Raw genomic sequence first — 23,046 nt, forward strand, 5'->3', positions numbered from 1 at the left:
GCTGTCACATGACAGTGAAAAATATGAATTACCAGTCCACATTTCTAATCCAACATGAACATGAAAGTTTCTATATTTAATTGTTGTTGAGCACAAAATCATAGTTAGGTATAACATATACCATAAATAATACAAATAAATATTATAAATAAATAAACATGCAAAATGTGTCAGCTGGTCTATATTGTATCCATGTGGACAGACATAGGCATTATTATTCTTCATCCATGATCTCACATTCACTTGTTATTTTGCAGGCCAATTTAGAAGCAATCCCTTGCTTATTACAACACCATTCAAAACGTTAAAACCCACCCAACAGAAATGCGTATTTAAAGTATTTTAATGGGTTCTAGAAAACTTTATATAACAGCTTCCTGTTTGGTCCGTTACGCCCTGTCCAGAGGAACACAGTGACCAACCAACCAAATTAACCCCGCGCACACAGAACTTAGCGGTCACACCCTCTGATGCCATCTCTGATATGGACCCCCCGCCCTTCTGTTGTGTGTTGAGAGCTACCTAAAGCCTTCATCCCGTCCACTACATTGGCATTATGTCTGTGTCAACTTCAGTATCCACAACATGCTAACGCTTTTCCTTTCCATAGCCTGTTTCAGGGTACACAGACTGAACAGGGCTTGATCAGTATATATCGCTTTCATACCCCCCCATGACACATACCGGTACTCACTCTACTAAGTACACATCTCTACTAAGTCTACTTAAACCAGTCATACCCCTAATGACACATACTCACTCTACTAAGTCTACTTGAACCAGTGGTAAACTAAGACTGACCCAGAGTCGGTCTCTATCAGGCATCTACAGGCCAATGGAAGACCAGGGTGCTTTCAGTAACCATGCAGCTGATGGTCCTGACGACTCATTGGTCCATGACAAGATTCATGTTCACACTGGGCACATGAAGGTCCTCTTTCCCAAGGCGCCTTTAAGGTGCCTGGATGCCTGTTTTTTACAGTGCTCTATACTGTAAATACAACTAAATTAAAATATTACTGGGTAGCCTACCAACATGGGCTCTCAAACCACTGAGGACGATACAAACCAGCTAAAGCAATCCTCTGGCAACCTTCTGGTACTGGCCAATTGACCAGCAGCATGGAACGTCAAAGCACTCAAGACGCTTTCATCAGCTGAGATGACGCCACACACAGTCTCTCCCCATCATGCTCATGGGACTCCCAAGATGCCCATCTCACACTGTGGAGCAGACCACTGGCTGAACCTCCACTGAGCAAGGCCTCGATTATACTCCCTTGTGGACACACGCACAGACACAGGCAGCTGCGGATACCTCAGAAAGACAGATGTTCAGATTCTGACTCCTTACTCTGCTTGGAGTATGTGGACTTAGACGTTCGCTACACTGCTCCTTCTTCTCTTCAGCTTCTTTCCTGCTGTGCATACACACACTTCCTTCTTTCCATGTGGAACACAGAGTTTACATGGGTATTTTAGGGCATTTCAAATACAGCCATGCAATTTTATCGGGTCAAAATACTTCTCTCTCATCCCACTCTTGACCAAAAAAAAAACAGCTAGAAGAAACAGTGGAGAAAAGATAGATAGTCTAAACTAAGCTTCAGCCATTCAAAGGAGCTCCACCATCAGTACGACCATAATCACTGACGTAAGGTGTGATGTGATCTTTGCCGCGTCTCCTCTGATCTTGGGAAAGATGACCCTGGGCTGAGAAGGAGGAGGAATAGGACGCTCCTGCTTCAGCAGCTGGTACTTCTTGACCACTCTGGTGTAGTCGCGCTCCCTGGAAACACACGTGTAGTTGCCGTAGTTTTCGGCGCCCATGGCGGGAATGAGATGCAGGCAGTTGGAGCCGGCCTGCTGGCAGGCACTGCTGTGGCGGCCCTCGTGCTCCCAGGTGTAGGTGGCATGGTGCGAGTCGATGGGGCAGGACAGGTAGAAGGGGAAGTCCAGCGGGACGGAGTGCACCAGTCTCTGGAGGTCCGGTGATGACATCAGGGTGGCCCGCTTGGTTCTGGTGGAGCTGCTGGACGCTGGGGAGGCGGTTGTGGGAAGCATGTCAGACATGGGTGTTAACGAACATGAGACAGAACTAGAATTGCGTTTCCGAGGAACTGCTAGAGTGGGTTTGATCAGGTGCAGTTTGGGCACACGGACCAAATGTTATCTGCATTAATGCAACATCTAATAGGCCAAAACGCAAAAATAAGGCGGTTGCTATGCTGGTTGCTAGGGTAATCATGCTGGTTGCTATGCTGGTTGCCAGGGTCACATTATAGTGGTAGTTGCTAGGTTGTTGCTAGGGTAATTAAGGTGGTTGCTAGGGCATTGCTAGGGTAATTAGCATGGTTGCTAGGGCGTTTCTAGGGTACATATGGTGGTTGCTATGCAACAACATGGTTGCTATGGTGGTTGCTAGGGTAATCATGGTGGTTGCTATGGTGGTCACTAGGTTAACATTATAGAGGTGTTTGCTAGGTTGTTGCTAGGGTAATTAAGGTGGTTGCTAGGGCATTGCTAGTAGTGTTAATTTTATCACCTATTTTTAATTTAGTCTTAGTCTTAGTCTTGTGACGAAATGTCCTTTTTAGTCTGTCATATTTAGTCATTCAAATATCATTTTTGTTAGTCAAGTTTTAGTCGACTAAAAGTCTCGTCATTTTAGTGTAGTTTTAGTCAAAAGAAAACTAAAGGTATCTTAGTCTTAGTCAGTTTTAGTCAACACATTTTAGTCTTTTTTTATAACAAATTATTTCTGATTACCATTTGAGTCAAATAGTGTTTCACACATCTCAACGAGGGCTACTCGTCTGTTATAATTACTCATTCTGATTTTTTTGTCAGTCAGTATGTTTACATGCACAGGTAAGTCAAGCTACAGTTATAGCTCGGCTGGGATTTGACCATAGACAGTAAAAGATTTGACTGGACCACTGTCATATTCGTAGACCAGTGTTTCTCTGTGTGGTCCGGGGATCACTGGTGGTCTGCAAGCTATCCCAAGTGGTCCGCGAGCAGACGTGGTAAAATATAATATAGATGAGTTGTTTGCAATATAACTTGTATGTAAATCCAAACAGTTCTGCAACACTGTCTATGTAAGATATGCCAATTTAAATCATACAGTATGAATCCTCTGACACAATAAGCAAAGTGCAAAGTCAATAAGCAAGGTGGTTCAGTGAGTATGCCTATTGTGTAGACTAATTATAGGCTACTGTTGAAGTAGGTCTAATCTTTTTTTTTTTTTAGCTAGGGTTAGTTAAGTGGTCCTGAAACTGAAAAAAGTTTGAGAAACACTGTTGTAGGCCAAACTATTAATGTTTTACTCCGCCTAAGCTAGATGGCGATATCTTAAAACACAACACATTCCCCAAACAGACTCTCCATCTTAGCCATAGCTAACCTGCTAGCGAACTTTCCATATTAGCTTACTTGCTTGCAAACTTTGCATCATCAGTCTAACTAGATGAATAGTTGACATTACATGCAGAACATTTTCGTATGGACATTCTGGGGGATGTTAATTTGTATGTTCTTGTTCCATGTAGTTTCGTGTTGCAGCCACAGGGTTACAGCAGCAGCACGTAGACTAGCCTACAGGAAAGCTGTTGCTATTAACTCATTCGGAATATTTTGAAAACATAACAGCTAGATATTCTGTCTTCTCATTTTGTAGACGAACATGAAGGGAGATTTTATCTTAGTTTTTATTTCATGCAAAACATTTTAGTCTCGTCTTTTTTCGTCAACAATAATGCATCTTAAGATAGTCTTAGTCAGTGTTTCAGGACATTACTGCCGTCTCGTCATCTCTCCTCTTAGTCATGAAAAAAAAGGTCGTTGACGAACATATTTCCTCTTGTCTCGTCTGACGAAATTAACACTAATTGCTAGGTTAATTAGGATGGTTGCTAGGGCGTTGCTAGTGTACATATACAAGGATACAAGGAAGTTTATTGTCACATGCATATAGTTACTGGAAGTAAGAAATGCAGTGAAATTATGTCTGGTGTCAGCCTATTTGTGCATTAATGGGGGGGCAGTAGAAGAGGGGTTTAGTAGATTAAGTGGCAAGGGCTGCATAAAAAGGTGGGGGAGGATTGGGATTGGGTGGGGGGCACCAACAAGGAGCACCACAAGAGCAACAGGGGCAAGGAAAAACTCCCTTACCAAGGAAGAAACCTTGGGCAGATCCATCGGCTCAAGGGGCTAACCCAACTGCCAGGGGTCTTGGTGTGTGTGTTGGGGGGGATGACAGGGGAGATGGGATAGTGTGCTGTGTATGTGGGGAGAGGGCAGTGTGCAATATGTGTGTTGGAGAAGCTTCCTCATGAGACAATGTGCTGTGTATTGGGGGGGGGTGTGCTGTAAGTATGTTGGGGATGTGTGTTGGAGAAGCTTCCTGATGAAATAATGTGCTGTGTATGTAGGGGGCAGGGACTTACTATTGCAAGCAGAGTACTGTATGTAATGTATGTGAGTGATGACAGTGAAGATGTGTGTGTGGGCGGGAGGGGAGTGGAGCAGTGACTGTGTGTGTGTGTGTGTGTGTAGTGTGTAGGTGGGTAGGTGGGGGCAGTGTGCTGTAAGTATGTAGAGGATGTGTGTTGGAGAAGATCCTGAAGACAATGTGCTGTGTATGTGGGGGGGGGGGGGGGGGCAGTGTGCAGCAAGTATGTAGAGGAGGCTTACTGTAGCAAGCAGTGTGCTGTATGACCCACATATGGTGGTTGCTATGATAAATCATGCGGTTGCTATGCTGGTTGCTAAGGTTGAAGACAGAAATGTGTATACAGGTCATGTACTGTACATGGTCTACTGTGGATCTACAAAGATCTGTTTGACATGGCTTGGCTTTAAAAAAAAAAAAAAAAAAAGATGAGACAGTGCTTCCATCTTTTTTTACATGACCTTTACAACTGGTGCTGGCTAGGCATTGAACTGGGCTTCATTCGAGGATTCCAACGGTACCTCATTTTTGAAAATCGGACATACGGGTCAAAAGTTACATGCACACACCTTTACAGATACAGATAGCCCAGCCCAGCTGCCAGATGGCTTAGAACTCCAGGCCAGGTGCAAGCTTCAGCAATTAGAGCTGTGATGTCATAATCAAAATTCAAATCCTAAACATTCCGCCATTAATTTCAATGGTTGCAGCAACACGAAAAAAGTAAGCAAGCTACACCAGTTCGGGCATGAATTGGAGTTGGAACCGTGTCGATAGCTCAAACGCTCTAGGAGCAGTAGTCCTTGCAAAAAGTGGGTGAATAGGAAGATACAAGAAAACTTAAGAAGAACAATAGTAGGCTTGTTGCTGGATCGCTGGATCAAACCCACTAATAATGCATATGTCTGACCTCAACATGCCATTGAGTCATAACAGAACCAGAAACAGCTGGAATCTTTCCTTGGTCTAAAGCCTTCAGGGAAATCTGGGGGAAATGTAGTTATACTTAATGTTCACTGCAACAGCAAACAAAGGAAGGGCGTAAAAGGAAAACAGTTCAGATGGTACCTGATTTATTGTGGCATACGTCTGTTTTGCCGTCTGCAATGTTCTGAATACCCCGACTGTAAAAAAAAAACATAAAATAGAAATGAAACAATGCAACATGATCCTTGCATGGTATGATCAACAACATGACAACATAATCCAATGCATCATAAATAATCATAATCCCCTGAAACATTTTGCTTTGAAACCTGCAGACATCAGATCAAAACACACTGCATGCATAGCATAGCATTCTAAGCAGCATAATTTTTGTGATTAAGACTTACGGCATTTCAGCAGTGCATCCTCTAGATGTCCAGGAGCAGTAGGGGTCGCGAGCCAGCACACAATCTTCACAGGACTTATTATAATTCTGACAGCGCTGCAGGTCCATGTATGACATCTGCCCTGGATATCCCACCATTAGCTTCCTCTGCAAATGGAAACCAGCATCAGTGCTCTGGATTTATGACTGCAGCTGACCTTTCAATGTATCTTGCCAAAATTTGATTTGGAATTAGTCGCTGTGCTTTGGGTGAGTTATCAGACAAACATCATACTATACTACACATATTAACAAAGATATTGTGTGACAATGTGTACAACATACATGTCTATCTGTACATGTTTACCATAAGCAACATACATTACAGTAGTGTGTGACTATATAATGAGATTATGCTACGAGCCTAATTTGAATGATGGAATGGTGCACAATCAAACTACAATAGTGCAAAAAAAAAAGTAAACTAAAGCTTATTTTCAATTAGCCAATGAGCACGATCCTGTCCAGTCATGGGAGGGGTAGTGGACTGCTCCCACATTTTGACACTTTTCACAAAATGAACAAAGTCTAAAACTGAAGCCTATTTGTATCAGTTGATAATTTCAAGTGTTTTCTTAATGATATGGCTACGGTACAGTGCTCCTGTTTTTAACTAACTTGTTTTTATTTGTTTTTATGTATTTCTTTTTTCTATTCCATTTGTTCTTACATTTTCACTGTAAAAGAGCTCTCTGGGCTCGGTCAAATTTCCCTGAATAAATAAATTACATTATAACAATACTGCAAATGATCTCATCTGACTGGGCGGAGTATTGTGTGTGTGTGTGTGTGTGTGTCAGTGTCATACCCTCTTTGAGTCGAGCTTCATGGACTGGATGGGGACTGTGAGGTTGTACAAGCGAGTCTCTGAGATGATGAAAGCCCTGAGGTCATTCTCCAAGATCTTGTGGATGGTTCCAGTGTCTAAACGACATGGAAGGCGGTGCAGACATGAATGACTCATCACAGACGCTCATGATTAATTGATGTGGGTAGGAATCAGCCTGGTCACTGACGGGGGCTTCTACATATTTCCAGGGACTAGCAACAAATCCTGAAGCAGCACCATACAAAGCATACTTTGCTCAACTCTATGGAGTATACTTGGGATACTGTGTGAGTTCCTCGAAAACAACTATTCTTGGTAACGAGCAGTTTCAATCAAAGGGAAGAAATCGGACAAAGACAACACAAACTACATGTACCGAATAGCAGTGCAAAATATGACCGCTACTCAGTCATATTTTGCAGTTTGCATTTTCATTTCTTATTGGGGGTGTAACCAGAGACTTTCTAATGAGGAGACACGGCACTCAAAAAATCCTCCATAGAAAGGCATTGGGTTAGTTTGAAACGCCAATATGGCAGTTGTCTACACATATCCTGCCCACGGGCAAAAGTCGACATGTGAATACATTGTGCCAATCAGGGATGGACTGGGACAAATATCCGGCCCTGGCATATTTGGCCCAAGCAGCCCTCAAATCGGTCGGGAACACCTTATTAAATACACAATCCTTGCATTGCCCTTAAATATACATATATTTACAACTAAGTGTCTTGCAGCACTGAAAATGGAGAAATGTAGGTCTCAGTGGCTATTGTGGTGGGGAAAAAAACAAACCTACCCATTCAATTCAAGACCAAAATTAGTACTCTGGTAAGTGACACAGCCTGACTAAGTTTAATCCGATGCAATACTGAGCAGCAGAGTGAATGTATATTCTGCAGAATACAGTATTTAACCCAATTTAAGATCTGCGCAAAATCTGAGGCTGGAGCAGCTGTGCTTCATCCTTTATCCTCACAAAGGGGTCAAATGTCTTCCCATTTCCTATATGCAAAAATCCAATCAGAATTTGGCGTTCAAATTCTGACGTTTTGGCAAACCAATAAGGGATATGACGACATCAATCCACCTTACAAAGCATTTTTGGGTGTTGTCATGGAAACTTTTCTTACTTATCCGCAGATAACCTTTTGCCCTCTTACTTTTATTAATTTTCTTGTTAACCAAATATACAAGTGCACCCCAACAACTGTCAGCAAATGCCATATTCTTCAGCTGGCAGACTGCAATCAGCAAAATAAAAAGCGGAGTGACACACTGAGGTTATTAAAAACCTGAGTTATGAAGAATAAATAGCTGATGGACAGGCTAACGTGTCTCTGACCGCAAACGCTTGCTGTGTTCAGATGTCTTAATCTTGGGTGCAACGGTTGGTTCGGGTAGTTATTTCACAAAAACTGCCTATGGCCTAGCGCTAGCGAGGGTCATAATAACAAAGGTTTGGGCATGTTCCCATCAAAACAATGCACAAAGGCCTTTTGGGGAGATCCTTGCCAAAATAAAAACCCAAACATTTACTATGCAAACTCCTACCAGTAATAAGCCATATTTTGCTTGTTTATTCGTTTGTGTACAGAACAAGTTAGCCTGTGTAATGTCATGACTGGATTTTCTTTCCATACTCTGGAACAGTGGGACAGTGTTTGCATCCTTCTGGCCACTGACATTCTATGGGCTAACTCATTCCATATTACAATCACAAGGGCAAGGAGACAATGACATAATCTTGTTTTTTGGGTCAACTGGTCTTTTCAGATGAGTTTTCACTCCTGCAGGCAAGGGCTCAGGCAAGGGCTATGAATAATTCAGTGTTTATATGATGGTTGACCATTTGATTTTTGGTAACACTGAATTGCTATGGCAATCAACACCCTTCCAGCACCTGTTTCTGGAGCAGGCATGCTCAAAATCTGTTCAGAACTGAACACATGCTCAACAACATCCGTTCAGAACTAAACATTCAGTCTCCCCTGCTCTCCCTACTTCACTAACTACCGACCACAACAGCCTTAAAAAGTCACACTGATCATCTACTGCATCATTTACTATGCTACGAGGGTGGAATGAATGTGCAAAACATTTTCTAACATAGTTTTAAGCATCTGTAAACCTACATATGTATCAAATCAATGAAAGAATGCAGTGGACCTAATTTGGTCTCTCCACCAAGTCTAGTGAAACCGAACACAATTAAGGAAATAGCAGGCTGCCAAGTCTGCAGGATGTGGCTTGTGGGCCTTACCAATGTGGAAGTTGCCCAGTGTGTGTGTAGTGTGCCACACAGCTTACCAGTGGCAAGAAGCAACACATTGTATGTGTTGTTGTTAGCTGCCTCAACGCGATCCACTGCGATCTTGGTGTAGTTGTTGCTGCTGACGTAGAAAGGAGCGTGTCTGTGGATGGGATGAATCCAGTCGGTCATTTCTGAATGCTCCTTGATGACTGTGATGGTGGCAATAGGAAGGTTCTTGCTGTTTCTAACACACTGAATAAACAGACATGCAATGGAGATAAGATCAGAATAAATGTTCAAAGGGCTTGCCATAGGTAATGACACAACTTTAACTACATTCCATGTTTAGGTGCTTGTGTTTGTTTGTGGCATGTGTGTTTAACAACCTGAAGATACATTTAGTCATTTTGTCATTCAGGTTACAAATCATGTATCCAAATTCAGATGACACATGCACACCCAAATGTGTGTTGGTTACAACACACCCATCACCAAAGCACTAACCACTATGCAAAAACAAAGCCAAATGGCATCAAATTACTGGCAAAACATTTAAGTCGTGTTCCATGCGTGTTCCATTTCAGAAGTGCTCATCTAGAAATAGGGAACCCCATGGGCCACTACACGCTCTGAGTCATACAGGCCGATTTGAGATTTAGTGTTTCCACATCTATATGTTATGTGTTTTGTGTTTCCATGGGAACATGGGAGGAATCTAAATAAGAGGAAAAAGAAAATGTTATGTCGGGGGGAATACCAGGACACGTAGTACAATACTGAGGACCACGGAACACTACGCCCAACGGTGCTCAAGCAAGAAATGTTTTCAAGAAGTTTGTTTTGGAAGTTTGACACTTGTTTTTGAAGTGCAAGTCTGTCAATTTTATCTTCTGTGTGGACTTATGACTGCAGAAAAAGCACACAAAAAATGCTTCAAGGTGTTCAGGGTCCAACTTTTTTTACACTCCTAGAAGACTGAGGCCTTTTCCTCCATCTGGACAGCAGCCCAGTTACGAGTAGCGTTGGAGAAAGAGCTGACATGTAATGACTCAGCTGCTGAGTGGTGAAACCTGACCATGACTCTACATGTGTGTGAGGTTGCAGAGAAGCTGACCTCAGCATTATATGTGTTGGGATGCAGAGAAGCTGACCTCAGCATTTCAGCTGTTAAGTATATATACTCTTTTGCTGTTAAGTATATATACTCATTTGATCCCGTGAGGAAAATTTGGTCTCTGCATTTATCTCAATCTGTGACACAGCACTCAGCACACAGTGAACACACAGTGAGGTGAAGCACACACTAATTCCAACGCAGTGAGCTGCCTGCTACAGCGGCACTCGGGGAGCAGTGAGGGGTTAGGTGCCTTGCTCAAGGGCACCTCAGCCGTTCCTACTGGTCGGGGTTAGAACCGGCAACCCTCCGGTTACAAGTCCGAAGCGCTAACCAGTAGGCCTACGGCTGCTCCCTGTTGGAATGCAGGGGAAGAGAAAACATCAGAGGTTCCTTACCGCTCCTGGTCTGGGGTTGGGGACAGGGTCATTGTAGCCTTTGAAGGAAGAGTTCTCAAAAACTCTGTCAATATCCTCCATGGAGTAGATACAGACTGCAGTTGAGTTCCTGGGGAACATTTGACAGAGATTTTAGAAAGATCTGATCAGTTTACGGAGCTAAAGGTCATTTACAACAAAACAAATGGATTCCAATCCATCACACGTTTTGTCAAATTCAACAAGTTGCTGCTCACAGACCTCTGGCTGTCCTCAGTTCTGTGTGTGTATGTGTGTGTGTGTGTGTGTGTGTGTTTTGATAAACAGTGCTGTAACCAATTTGAAACCAGCAAAGTGGCTTGGACCTAGACATAGGCCTAAACTATTTCAGCCAATCAACATGCAGCTTCAGGAGCATAGAAAGGAAGACTGTAGTTTCATTGGTTGTTGAGTTCAAGCATTAACAGCATTCCTCCAGAATCACAGTCTGTAAAATTCAAGTTAAAGTTTACCAGAAACACAATATACAGTTGGGAATTTAGTCAAAGCCAACCACTGGTCAGATGCTGCTCCACCACGCCCGCTAATACTAATCTGAATAATAATCGAATAATAATCAGTACCCCTAGCAGACATCTTTAGAATGTGTGCATCTGACAGAGCAGTGAGCAGCAAAGGCTTTCAAAGACAAACAAGAAACACAAATGGAAAGTTGCGTTCATAAGAGTGCTTATCCCGGAGGCACTCATAGACTGCTAAATAAAATATTTTCTGATGAAGAAATGCTTTTTTGTGCCTCATCCAAATGCCATTACAACAGGGCCCTGGGCCAAGAAAAGAAGAACAGGTGAGAAGCGAAGCGCACCAGCTACTGAAGAAGAGAGCGTAGACCCGTGTCCTCCTCCAATCAGCCTCATGCTGCACGTGGATGTCCTGGAGACGATTGAAGTAGAGCGACTCGCTGGGGATTCCGCACACCAGCCGGGCCTTCAGGAATGAGGTCCAAATGTTCTGGAAGAACCTCTTGGACCCGCCCTCATCTGCCTGCGGAGGGAAGGTGGTGGTCAGGAGCAGAATGTCATAGAACAACATGAAACTCAACTGATCTCAGCTCAACTCGAGGTTGGACAAACAGAGCGGGCATGCACGCAATCACACATTCTTTGATCATCTTAAACCCATATAGGGCTCTCACAGACTGAGGAAGAGGCAGAAAAATCCCACCCAAGCACACCGGTCAGCCCCATCCTCAATAAACAGACTGAGCCAATAAAACCCCCCAATACAAACAAACAAGACCTCCACATTAAACATTGAATTCCTCTGCTCGGGAAAGCAATGCATGTCTTAAAAATCCTGAAATAACAAAAGCAAGAGGGTGATCAGTCGTTCTGCGTGATCATGAGAACAATGCTGGTTCTCACAGACAGACAAGCCTATGGCATGTGCGCGCAAAGACCTCTCTGCTGATCCCTGACCAAATAATGCATTTCTAACCCCATACTTATAAAGAGACTCTTCACAGATCCGGGAGGGCCCATTCATGAACCCATTCTCTAAGGAGAGCTAATGGCTATGAGGTCTAACATTACAGTGAGTCACCTTTCTAGAAGTTTCCAACATGACTCGGATGAATAATGTAAACTCAATGGCATCCCGGAAATAAGATATCTTAAGCAGCATTACATGCCAGTTCTAATCAATGGGCCAATGATTTAGTAATGAGAAATGATGGAGGCTGTACATTAGTGTGGATATATATATATATATAATATTTTATAATGCTTTTTAGTGTCAAGCATACTTTTCATCACTGCCATTGGTTACTAGATCTATTACATCTAGTATTCTGGAAAAGTGTATGAGCATGAGTGTGTGTGTGTGTGTGTGTGTGTGTGTGTGTGTGAGAGAGTGTGTGTTTAAAAGTATAAAGGCTACTATATGAGTATACCTTGCACACACGAGCCACTCTGGATATCCAGGGGTCAGCCTCTGGACTGCTATCAGAGTTCTTCTCACGGACGAAGACGTAAATCTTTTCATTGTCAGGGTTGTTCTCACGGGGAATTGAGAAAGCTGAGATAAAGGTGGGTTCTACAAGGGTTTTAGGGAGAGAAAACACACACACACACACACACACACACACAGGGAGAGAGAGAGAATAAATAAATACAATGACACTAAAATAACTACCAGTACTTCCTTTTTTTTCCCCATTCATGACCATCATGATTCATCTGGCTTGACTGTTTTGCTGACAAGGCCACCACAATGAGCAACTGAACAGCACAGTTGTGGCGGAGCGGAGATAAGCAGCCAGTCTAATCTGCATTGTGGTGACTGGGGCTAGGTGCGCGATAGCATTATCACTGCAGAAAATAATTTGACCAAGGCTACTTCAGCAGGGCAGGGTGCAATTAAAAGTCTGCCAACACTGCAGACAGCTGGCATGGTTGGCATTTTTGGTGATGGTCAGCTGGTGTGACTAAGTGTGGGAAGTGAGGGAATCAGCGTTTGTGCGCACACAAGTCTGCATTCATTTAGCAGCTGCTTTTAGCCAAAGTGACTTCCTGTACAGACGCACATTTTTAGAGGTGGGCTTAGGTGTGCTCTCTGAGAATTGCAACCATAATCTTTTTTTTTTTTTTTTAACACTTTTTATTTTTAATTTGTCAATGGCATCATACATTGGCATCACCAAAAGCCCAAATAAACACAACAAAACATACACACAAGAAAAGGAAAACAAAAAACAAAACAAAAAGTCTGGATCGTTATGGCTCTAAAATTATCAATAAAGTATAATTTCAATCATTCAGTCATTGATATGTATATATTCCATTTCCACCATTTCTCTACACAACTACACAACATTCTACTCGTAATCTTATCCTGTGAGTCAAATCCTCCATTACGTACATCTCTTTCACAAGTTGCACCCATAATCTTGATATTATTAGCACCTTGATATTGTTAGCACCCTGATATTGTTAGAACCTTATTGATATTGTTAGCACCTTGATATTGTTAGAACCTTATTGATATTGTTTGCACCTTGATATTGTTAGCATCTTGATATTGTTAGCACCTTGCGCTACCAGTTGCACTCACCTGTAACCCACTTGTCGTACATCCACACGTTAGTGCGCTTGCCTGCGGTCCTTCTGAACTGCAAAGAGCTGCCATCCTTGTACAAAGGGGCAGCGGTGTACAGATCACCATCTGGAGAGGGCGAAAAAATAATGAAACCATCTCAAATATGAAGTCCAAACCAGAAAGGAAACTTTGTATAAGCTAATTGTAACTTGGATGTGGGATGAAAATCATCTAGGCTAGAAATACAGCATTTATTGTGTACATCAGAGGTTGCTGTTGTAACCCTTATTAGTGAAATTTGGTGCTTGTTACTCGGCACAGCAGGTCAGTATATCAAGCTATCAAGGAGGTCAGTATATCAAGTCTGTACATGTGGAACAAGTGATCCCTCACAAATGAAAAAACAATGAGAGCTTACTTAGGAGGCCAGGAGGATATGATATCAAATGTGTCCTCAGACAACCTTGTCTGCCAGAAAACGCTTGAATTTCTTTTTCACTTTCACTAGTATAAGTATAAGTTTATATACTCTTTTGATCCCGTGAGGGAAATTTGGTCTCTGCATTAGTGAAACACACTCAGCACACAGTGAACACACAGTGAGGTGAAGCACACACTAATCCGGCACTCGGGGAGCAGTGAGGGGTTAGGTGCCTTGCTCAAGGGCACTTCAGCCGTGCCTACTGTTTGGGGTTCGAACTGGCAACCCTCCGGTTACAAGTCTGAAGCGCTAACCAGTAGGCCACGGCTGCCCCTAATACAGTTATGTAACTCAGTTTTCAAGTGCAGGACTTTGTGGCAATGCAATGGCTTTTTTTGGTTAGTCAGTTCATCAATCTGGAATTTCTCTTGATGGAATCCATGAGGTGATACAGACATGCAGCCAAAGCATCCTCAGCTTTCAGATAACCACCCACCCACTGTAAGTCTGGTATCCTAGCATGCCTGTTGAGGTCTGGCCACAGAGATAGCAGCTAAATATAGTCAGAAAGCCTCTAGTAGTCTGCATCAGAGTGTAGCATTAAGCATGTGGTATGATTTACTTACCCACTGAGAGGGATAAGGAGTTCTGTGAGAATGTGTGTGGGGCGATTCCTATCCCCTCAATGCTCCCAACTACCTCACAAGAACGATTGTTCTCTTTGGGGAACTATATAGAAAGAGAGGCATTATGTTTAGCGCACAGTGATTGTATCCAGTGGTAAACAGCAGCACTTGCGGTTGTCTTGGCAATGAGACACATGGGACACATCTGCATGAGTTTTAAATCACAGGATGTGACCATTAAGGCAATAGACCAGTAGGTGGCACTCAAAAAAAACTTCAACTAAAATGATCAGTGCAGCATGGCTTAGTTTGATCATAAACTATGATTACAGGAGAGACTGCTAAATTAAGATGTAAGAGTTAGATGTAACCCTTACACCAACCCAAGCTTTGAAGTCTCTCTCTAGTTCATGATGAAACACTGTAAGCACTCCATTAGTCTGTGTGTGTGTGTGTGTGTGTGTGCGAACGTGTTTGTTTATGTGTGTGTTTATATGTGCATAAATGTGTGTGTGTGTGTGTGTGTGTGTGTGTGTGTATATGTTTGCGCACGTGCAGGTGTGTAAATTCCTTACCAGCCTCCAGCATTGGCGCCGCTCTCCATCAGTACCACAGACGAACAAGCCGTCCAGGAAGTCTTCAATAGTCGTGACAACATTCTCACAGGGGCCCTAAACCAAGGACAAGCTTTCATTTGACTTGTTTATGGATGAATAACACTAATCAAATTCAGTACATTGTACTATTTCACTGGCAAAAAAAGTTAAATGTAATATTTGATATAACAACTCTGATCATATGATTACATACAGGGTTGGGTCAGATTACTTTGAAATGTAATCCATTACCGACTACAGATTACATGGCAATATTGGTCATCAGTAATGTAATCAATTGGATTACCAAAACATGTAACATAATTGGATTACTGTAGGATTACTTTTTTACACAACTTGCACACGACATAGTGGAAAATAAGAATGTGTAGGCTGTCTTTAATTCAAAGTTGTTGCGATATTGCCAAGTACTGAACGCATTTTCCCGACTGCATTGTTTGCATGATAATATGTAATCAAGTAATCCCCAACAATGTAACTATAATCTGATTACACTTTTGTTTTATAACCTGGGTTGATTATAGTTACCTGATTTTTGTAATTTTGATTAAGTAATCCAGATTACATGTAATCCATTACTACCCAACCCTGATTACATACAACTGTTGGTGGAAAGCTGTGCTTGGTAACCACACCAAGTAAATAATACAAAGTAAAAATACATATAAAAGCTCACCTCTCTGCAGGAGTGGTCTGATGAGAGTGTATAGTTCTGCAAAAAGAAACAAGTAATTTCACCTTTCAAAACGTCTCACTTTAGAATCAGAATCAGCTTTATTGGCCAGGTTTGCATAAACAAAAAAGCAATTTTGACTCATTGACTTGTACACACACATATAAGAATAAAAAATAAAAACCATTAAAGAATAAAAACAGAACAGTAAAAATAGAATGATCCGGGGAACAGTTAAGAACATTATATTATATTATATATATATATATATATATATATATATATATATATATATATATATATATATATATATATATATATATATTCAGATAAAGTATCATCAAGTCATAGGAATCAGCACATGAATGCGCACTGGGTGTTCAAGGTTAGCATGATGCGCTCAGCCAGAGGCGTATCAAGCTTTTTAAAAGTGTGGGGGTTGTGGAATAGGAAAAGGAAACAATCTGGCCAAATTATAAATAACTCCCTACAGGGACGTTGTAGGTATTTTCTGAGAGGGGTGCGGACTATATTGGTGTCCGGGAGTTTCTCCCCCGAAAAAAAAATTGAAATTCTGATTGCTAAACACACCATTTGAATGCAGTTTGGGAGGGACAGAAGAAGCAGCGCCCCTCATATGTGTGGCTCATGTGACATGTAGGCCTACATGATCTACCTGCTATCACTTCACTATTTGACACTACCCTACATGGAGACATCTCATGTTATAAATCAAGAAATCATTTCAGAAATTATGTTTTGTGCATATGGGTTAGCAGGCTACAATAAATTGCCTAACAGACAGCAGCCTAATTTCGAGGCATCACTAATACCTATTAAATAAATGTAAAGGAAATGTAAGCTCAAATTCAAAAACGTTTGAAGTCTACCCAAACATATGCAAAGGGAATATAAATAAATTGTGTTGCATGTAGCCAGCTTAATTAATGTCAATTTAAAGATTATTTCTAGTTTCTATGCATTTTTCCATTGATAGTTACAGGAAGCCACGTTCTTGTTTAGACTGTGGTTGCTTCTAGCCCACGTTAGGCTACAGTTTAACTTGCTGCAGGGACGCACACATTGCATGAGCGCTCATAAGCGTTCTATCTCCGATGTAGAACTCAAATGTGTTTTGACGCCGCCGTTTGTAAGATCAGATAAAATAAGACGTTCTAAATGGAACGCGATGTAATTAAGCTGTTCCTTTCCTTTTTTTTTCTTGGAGACGTACTGTATGTGTGCTGACTGGGCTATGTCTATATAGTTGATGACACCAAATGAATAAGTATGCTGCAAATGAGCAGACGTGTGAAGCACCGGGCATAACTTAATTTCGCGGCTATGTGGAGCAGTAGTAGGTTAATTGTTGAGCAGGCCCATAGTTTGAGAAAAGCTGCAGATCATAGGCAGAGAAAGCATAATGCTTTGAGAACAGTAGCCAAAGGTTTTCCTGCAGAAACAGGTGCCTTGTGGTGCACGCACCCCGCTTTCACTTTGACTCCCTGCATTGTGACAAAAACTGTCAGTCAGACAGTGAATTTTGGTTTACTAAATTAGCATAATGCGGTAACAATTTCAATTCTATCTGAAATTCTCTCTCACTGCAGACGTTTCAATGCAGACCCAAGCAGCAGCACAGCCTTGAAAGACGCACACTTTGAATTTGATCAGAGCGGCTCTGGTTCTTCATTAACTTGATTGGCTGGATGACCGTTCAATCAAATCAACACACCTATTTTTGTCTCTGTGTGTGCGTTATAGATACGGTTCCAACTCTTTACGGGAGCGTTTATTTCCATATTTTACTTTAAATTTAATCTGACAAAAAGTGTGGGGGATAGAATCGTGTTCCAGCAAGTGTGTACGTTATAACACCCACATCCCCCACGCTTGCTACGCGCCTGCGCTCCGCTTGTTGCTTAGTTTAGAACTTTTACACGAAACATTCGGTGCCATTTATTTCGGGACTTCAAGAACTCACAAGATTCACAAAAGATGCTACGGTCCTACGGATATCACGTATCGATGTGTGATCACAGCCTAGCAGTGCAGGCAGTAGAAAACACTGGCGATAACGGCTGAGACATAATAAGATTATGCCAATCACAGGTGTGGTGGAGAGGACATATAGGATGACATTTAACCTACCTCCAAAACATGGCCGTTTTGTAAATCTATCTGAAGCACGTAGTTAGTTCCTCCGATGAAGAGACTGTCAGATTTCCCATGATAATAAAACACGGTGTGACTTAAATTTCTCTCGTATGGAAAGCGGTCTTGAACTCCATCTGCAAAGAAGAAAAAAAGGGTTCGGTCTAGCCTCTCCTGAACACAGTGGAGATAGGATGCAGGCTTTTTTATTTGTGTTTCGTATCTAGTGGTGAAAGTGTGTCCTATACTTTAAAATGTTTAATGCAATTGAGACAGCGACTTTATTTAGCTTATCTACGTGCCCGCTTTTCTTAATGCGCTTATTCCAAGCGGCTTACAATTTGATTTCTAACGCAGTGCCTTCACTAATGGGATACATTTAAAAACTGTAGAAGTGAATAATTTTCAAGAAATTACGTATAGTTTATCAATTACAATATACCAAATACTAATTGCACACTACGACAAACACCAACAACACTTCACCTACGGCTGGCCAATAGGCATATCTGGTATTATAACTAGGTATTATACATTCAACGCCACCCCTTATTAGTAGGCTATAGTAAAATAATACACATTATTGTCCCAGTGAAAAAGATATATCGGAACTCCCCCTATTACCGTCGGTCCCGTATTTCCACCGTCTTGCGTGTATGTGTCACTTAATATCAATTTCTATACAAACCAAGACAGCACACTCCTAAAGAAACGCAACCACCCACACCATAGGTGTATCTAAATTAGCTGTGTACCAAAAATGACATTTTACCGTGACTCAATGAGCTGTAGACAGTGTTGTAAGGTTGTGTGTACACAACCGCTTGGAGCTCCAGTGGAATTTTAATTTCACGACGAGAATTCTCGGTCTAACCGTTCATGTGCCGTTGAAACGGTGTAAATAGGCGACCCATCAGGCCAGCACTATAACTCCGAGCGTGGTAAACAAAATCGGATATTTCAGGCAGTAAATGCTCCCGTTAACAAACAAACCAGATTTTGTTCAAATCTACACACCTATGGCTACTGAAAAATGTCAGGTTAATTTAGCAAATGTTATTTTGAAGTGTTAAAAAACATCGTTGTTTTAGAATTTCTGAACAAAAGTGGTGATAATTGGGGGTGTTAAGATAGGCTCTGGGACAAGGTGACAAATTAAACTGTCAACTTACCCTGACGCACATTGAGTCTTGGAATACCCCGTGGGTTCCCACAAAACACAAATGTTACGACGAAGCTCCATACACAAAAGCGGAACTCAGACAGAGACGGTCTCATTTTGGTTGATAAACGTAATATAGTATGGGTTCCCATTTATTCACAACATTAAAGCATTTAAATGGGCGGTGTGGGATTACCTTCAATGGCCCCGCCCGTAGGCTAGGCTACACACGCACTACTTCAATTTTATGAGGTAATTAATAAATCAGGCTCAAATTTAACGCGACAACTAAAATTCTTGGATATTACTCTCGTTCTCGAAAAATATAGGCTACCACGCCTAGGTTATACAAAAGTAGCCTATGCCTACCCATTTAGGCTACATTTACATGTAGTCTAATTTAGCTGACGCGTTTGTCCAAAAGAAAAGAGCAACGGTGCGAATAACGTGGTTGGACTCGGAGTTTTGCACTCTGAGGCCGGCCAGCATCCTTGTGATTTGTGAGTTTTGTGGAGCTCGATAAGTCTGATATTCTATTAGGCTATTTATTTTGGTCAAATTCAGCCAAATGCTCCTAATCTAGCTGTCCGGTGTGCGATACCATTGGGGAACTTTGCTCTGGCTCTAAATGACTGGGCAATAATAATTATTATTTTTAAAACAAAATATAGCCTCGCGGTGGTTCCAATGATCTTGTTTCAACTACAGGCCGTGTGGTGTCGCTGTAGGCCACTACCAGCTGAAATAGGCTGATAGAAACAGAAGAAGAAATTCACATCAGCTGACACGGGTGGTTATTAGTACATCAATAAAATGGTACTTCAGGATATGTTTTTTTTAGAAACGGCAACGTCATATTAAGCTCTTTGTTTGATCGTGTTATTGCCGGAGATATTTTCCAAGAGAACGCCATCTGATGATGACTTAAATGCCCTTGTATAGCTAATTTAGCTTGTGCTAACCACAAGCTAACGTAAGTTGTAATGGGCTGACAAAAATGTTGTTCTCATTGAGATCTAAATTATATGGTGTGCACAGTTAAGATGTTGTCTTCTTATAGCGATTCCGCTTCTGTGGTGATTTGGACTGTCCAGACTGGGTTCTTGCAGAGATAAGCACGCTGGCTAAATTGGTGAGGAAGCTCCCCTAATTTACTCGGAGTTAATTGGCATTGTTCAGTGTGAGCATAGCATGATAATGGATTACATTCAGTTGGCTGAATTGATTTACCTTTTCATCCGCTGCTGTCCTCTTCCATCCTGTGTAGTCCAGCGTGAAGATGAAACTGCTCTGTGTTCAAGTGTTGAAAGATCTTTTAGAGGATGGCATTGACGTAAGTGATGTTGAATAGGTCTATATCATATGAAGTCATTTTCCGTCATCCAATAGCATCATGACTTTGATGACCCCTAATACAGATCTACCGATTTTTCTTTTCAGTATGATAAAGTTGAAAAGTTGACAACGGATGCAAAATTTGGTAAGACGATTATCCCAAGTTGTGACCTCATGGCAATCCTTAATGCTGTTTCATTGAGTTTCCCCAACTTAAATTCACATCTGTTGCAGAGATGGGAGACATCAAAGCCAGTATTGCTGTGCTTAGTTTCATTCTCACCAGCGCTGCAAAGCATGACGTGGATAGTGAATCTCTATCAAGCGAGCTTCAGCAGTTAGGCTTACCTAAAGGTAAAGTTGCAGTCCTTTTATCGAAGTGTCAGCATTCTATGGGAAGTTCATTGGATTACAATCTTTAAACACAACATTTCTACAAATATTGTTACCTTGGGTATTGACCATTTGTTTTAATTATTCTAGAAGTCCAGGTTTTTCCATATCACAGTGTTTCTATGCTAATTTCCCAGAACACACCACAGGCTTATGCAAATCCTATGAAGACAAGCACACAGCCCTTCAGGATAAACTAAGGGAAAGCAGTTTGCGACGTGAGTATACAGATGACAAATGACACCTACAAAGATCTTGGAGCGTAGAATCTTGCTGCTGGTTCTAAACCAAATCCCATCATTCTGGAGAAGTGGGATCTACAGTAGTTTGTGGCTAAATCTGCAGCTCTCTAATTTGTCTGAGGTCAGGGTTAATGTTTTGTGGGGCCAGTGATTACTGACCCTTCTGGATGACAGAGTACATTGGGAAACAACCTCTAAATTCAGATTCATGTTCAAAGGGATGGCTTCCCTCCCTAAAACTCAGCTAATACTTGACAACAACACTACATTTATTATCTGTGTGTGTGTGTTTTCAATTTGACACCACTGCTTGTACCTTCACTTTCATGAAGTCCTTTTTTTAGTTTGTAATGTTTCATTTATGGAAACCTAAAGATAGATCCATTTCTCCCTGTGTCTCAGTGGGTCGTCTGGAGTCTGTGTCCTGGCGGGTTGACTACACGCTGAGCTCCAGTGAGCTGAAAGAGGTGAACGAGCCATCGGTGCAGCTCCGACTACAGGCCCAGGAGCCAGAGTCGGGCTCCACACAGACCACCGTGGTGGCTATCACAGCAGACAAGTTCAGAGTACTCCTGACAGGTCAGTGCACTGCCACATGATGGGCTTTACACATCGTGTAGTCCCTCTCTTGCAAGTAGCATCACAGATAATATGCCCCATGTCATCTGGTAATGTAGGAAGCTAACAATGCTACTTTACATTTAGTCATTGAACAGACGGTTTTATCCAAAGTGACTCACAAAAATGAGGAATAACATTCTAGCTATAATATAGAGGAGAGCAGTTAATTCTACCTCAATTACAGTAGCACTGATAAAATGTATCTTTAAGTAATTAACTTAATGTTTAATGTAATACAGTAGGTAGCAGTTCATTCTACATCAATTACAGTAGCACTGATAAAATGTATCTGTGTATAAGTAAGTAAGTGTATATATACTCTTTTAATCCCGTGAGGGAAATTTAGTCTCTGCATTTATCCCAATCTGTGAATTAGTGAAACGCACTCAGCACACAGTGAAGTGAAGCACACACTAATCCTGGCGCAGTGAGCTGCCTGCAACAACAGCAGCGCTCGGGGAGCAGTGAGGGGTTAGGTGCCTTGCTCAAGGGCACTTCAGCTGTGCCTACTGGTCAGAGTTTGAACCGGCAACCCTCCGGTTACAAGTCCGAAGCGCTAACCAGTAGGCCACGGCTGCCCCAAATAATTAACTTAATGTTTTTGCTAAATTCTTATAGGCAAAATGAATGTATTGCCACATTGATTATTTTCTTTGGTAGAGCATATGCCACTCTTATACTAAATCATTAATTTGTTTCAATATTGGCAGATGTATGTCAATCCACCATACTGACAACACCACACACACTATCCCTAAACATTTCAAATTGAGAATAGCAGGCAGCTATAATCCAGACTTTGAAAATGATGATGATTATGATATTTTATATGCACCCTTTCACTGTTTTTCAGAACTCAAACAAGCCCAGGCCATGATGAATGCCCTACAGTGACCCACTGAATGAATGTAGCACTATTGTATCATTCACGTATTTCATTGATCAACGGAGAATACCCCACAGCACTGCCATGCAGTTTTGTACAGAAGTGTATACCACCTTTGGCCTTGTGTGTGTTGTGGTCTATTATAGATTATATGTTTGCTTTTTCACATTCCTTGAGGGCCTGTGCCTTTTTCATTGCATTACCTATTCCATGATGAATATCTTTGCCTCAAGCACATAATGTTTTATATGTTGAATGCTCACTTCATGTACAGTATTAAATTGATTCATTTGACGAATTGTGAATATTTTGATTTGTTACCGTCATACTTGTTGCTTGCTACATTGTGTAATCTTCCAAGGTGATGCTAAGGGTTCTGGATGGTACAGCCGTGCGGTCAAAAAAAAATACTACA

The 23,046-nt window shown here is 41.7% G+C and overlaps 2 protein-coding genes across 3 annotated transcripts; one reads left to right on the plus strand and one right to left on the minus strand.

Moving 5' to 3' along the window:
• Positions 1-498: 498 nt before the first annotated feature.
• On the minus strand, positions 499-19,554 carry sema7a (semaphorin 7A). Its single transcript, XM_048257634.1, has 14 exons — positions 19,165-19,554; positions 17,990-18,129; positions 15,842-15,877; positions 15,124-15,219; positions 14,549-14,651; positions 13,517-13,627; positions 12,357-12,499; positions 11,271-11,449; positions 10,427-10,535; positions 8,971-9,166; positions 6,640-6,755; positions 5,794-5,939; positions 5,528-5,583; positions 499-2,039 (listed from the first exon to the last, which is right to left on the minus strand). Exons 1-14 carry the CDS (start codon positions 19,304-19,306, stop codon positions 1,615-1,617), a joined length of 1,998 nt encoding a protein of 665 aa, XP_048113591.1. The 5' UTR covers positions 19,307-19,554; the 3' UTR covers positions 499-1,614.
• An 83-nt stretch (positions 19,555-19,637) lies between these two features.
• Positions 19,638-22,925, plus strand: commd4 (COMM domain containing 4). Of its 2 annotated transcripts, XM_048257635.1 has the most exons (9): positions 19,638-19,654; positions 19,863-19,970; positions 20,215-20,286; positions 20,422-20,487; positions 20,595-20,634; positions 20,724-20,843; positions 21,020-21,100; positions 21,527-21,703; positions 22,599-22,925. In XM_048257635.1, exons 2-9 carry the CDS (start codon positions 19,968-19,970, stop codon positions 22,637-22,639), a joined length of 600 nt encoding a protein of 199 aa, XP_048113592.1. In that variant the 5' UTR covers positions 19,638-19,654; positions 19,863-19,967; the 3' UTR covers positions 22,640-22,925. The 2 variants fall into 2 exon arrangements, with proteins under 2 accessions (XP_048113592.1, XP_048113593.1); XM_048257636.1 differs by lacking the exons at positions 19,638-19,654; positions 19,863-19,970 and adding an exon at positions 19,980-20,127.
• The last annotated feature ends 121 nt before the right edge of the window (positions 22,926-23,046 follow it).

This window comes from Alosa alosa, chromosome 11 (genome assembly GCF_017589495.1).
Source record: "Alosa alosa isolate M-15738 ecotype Scorff River chromosome 11, AALO_Geno_1.1, whole genome shotgun sequence".
Classification (NCBI taxonomy): Eukaryota; Metazoa; Chordata; class Actinopteri; order Clupeiformes; family Clupeidae; genus Alosa; species Alosa alosa.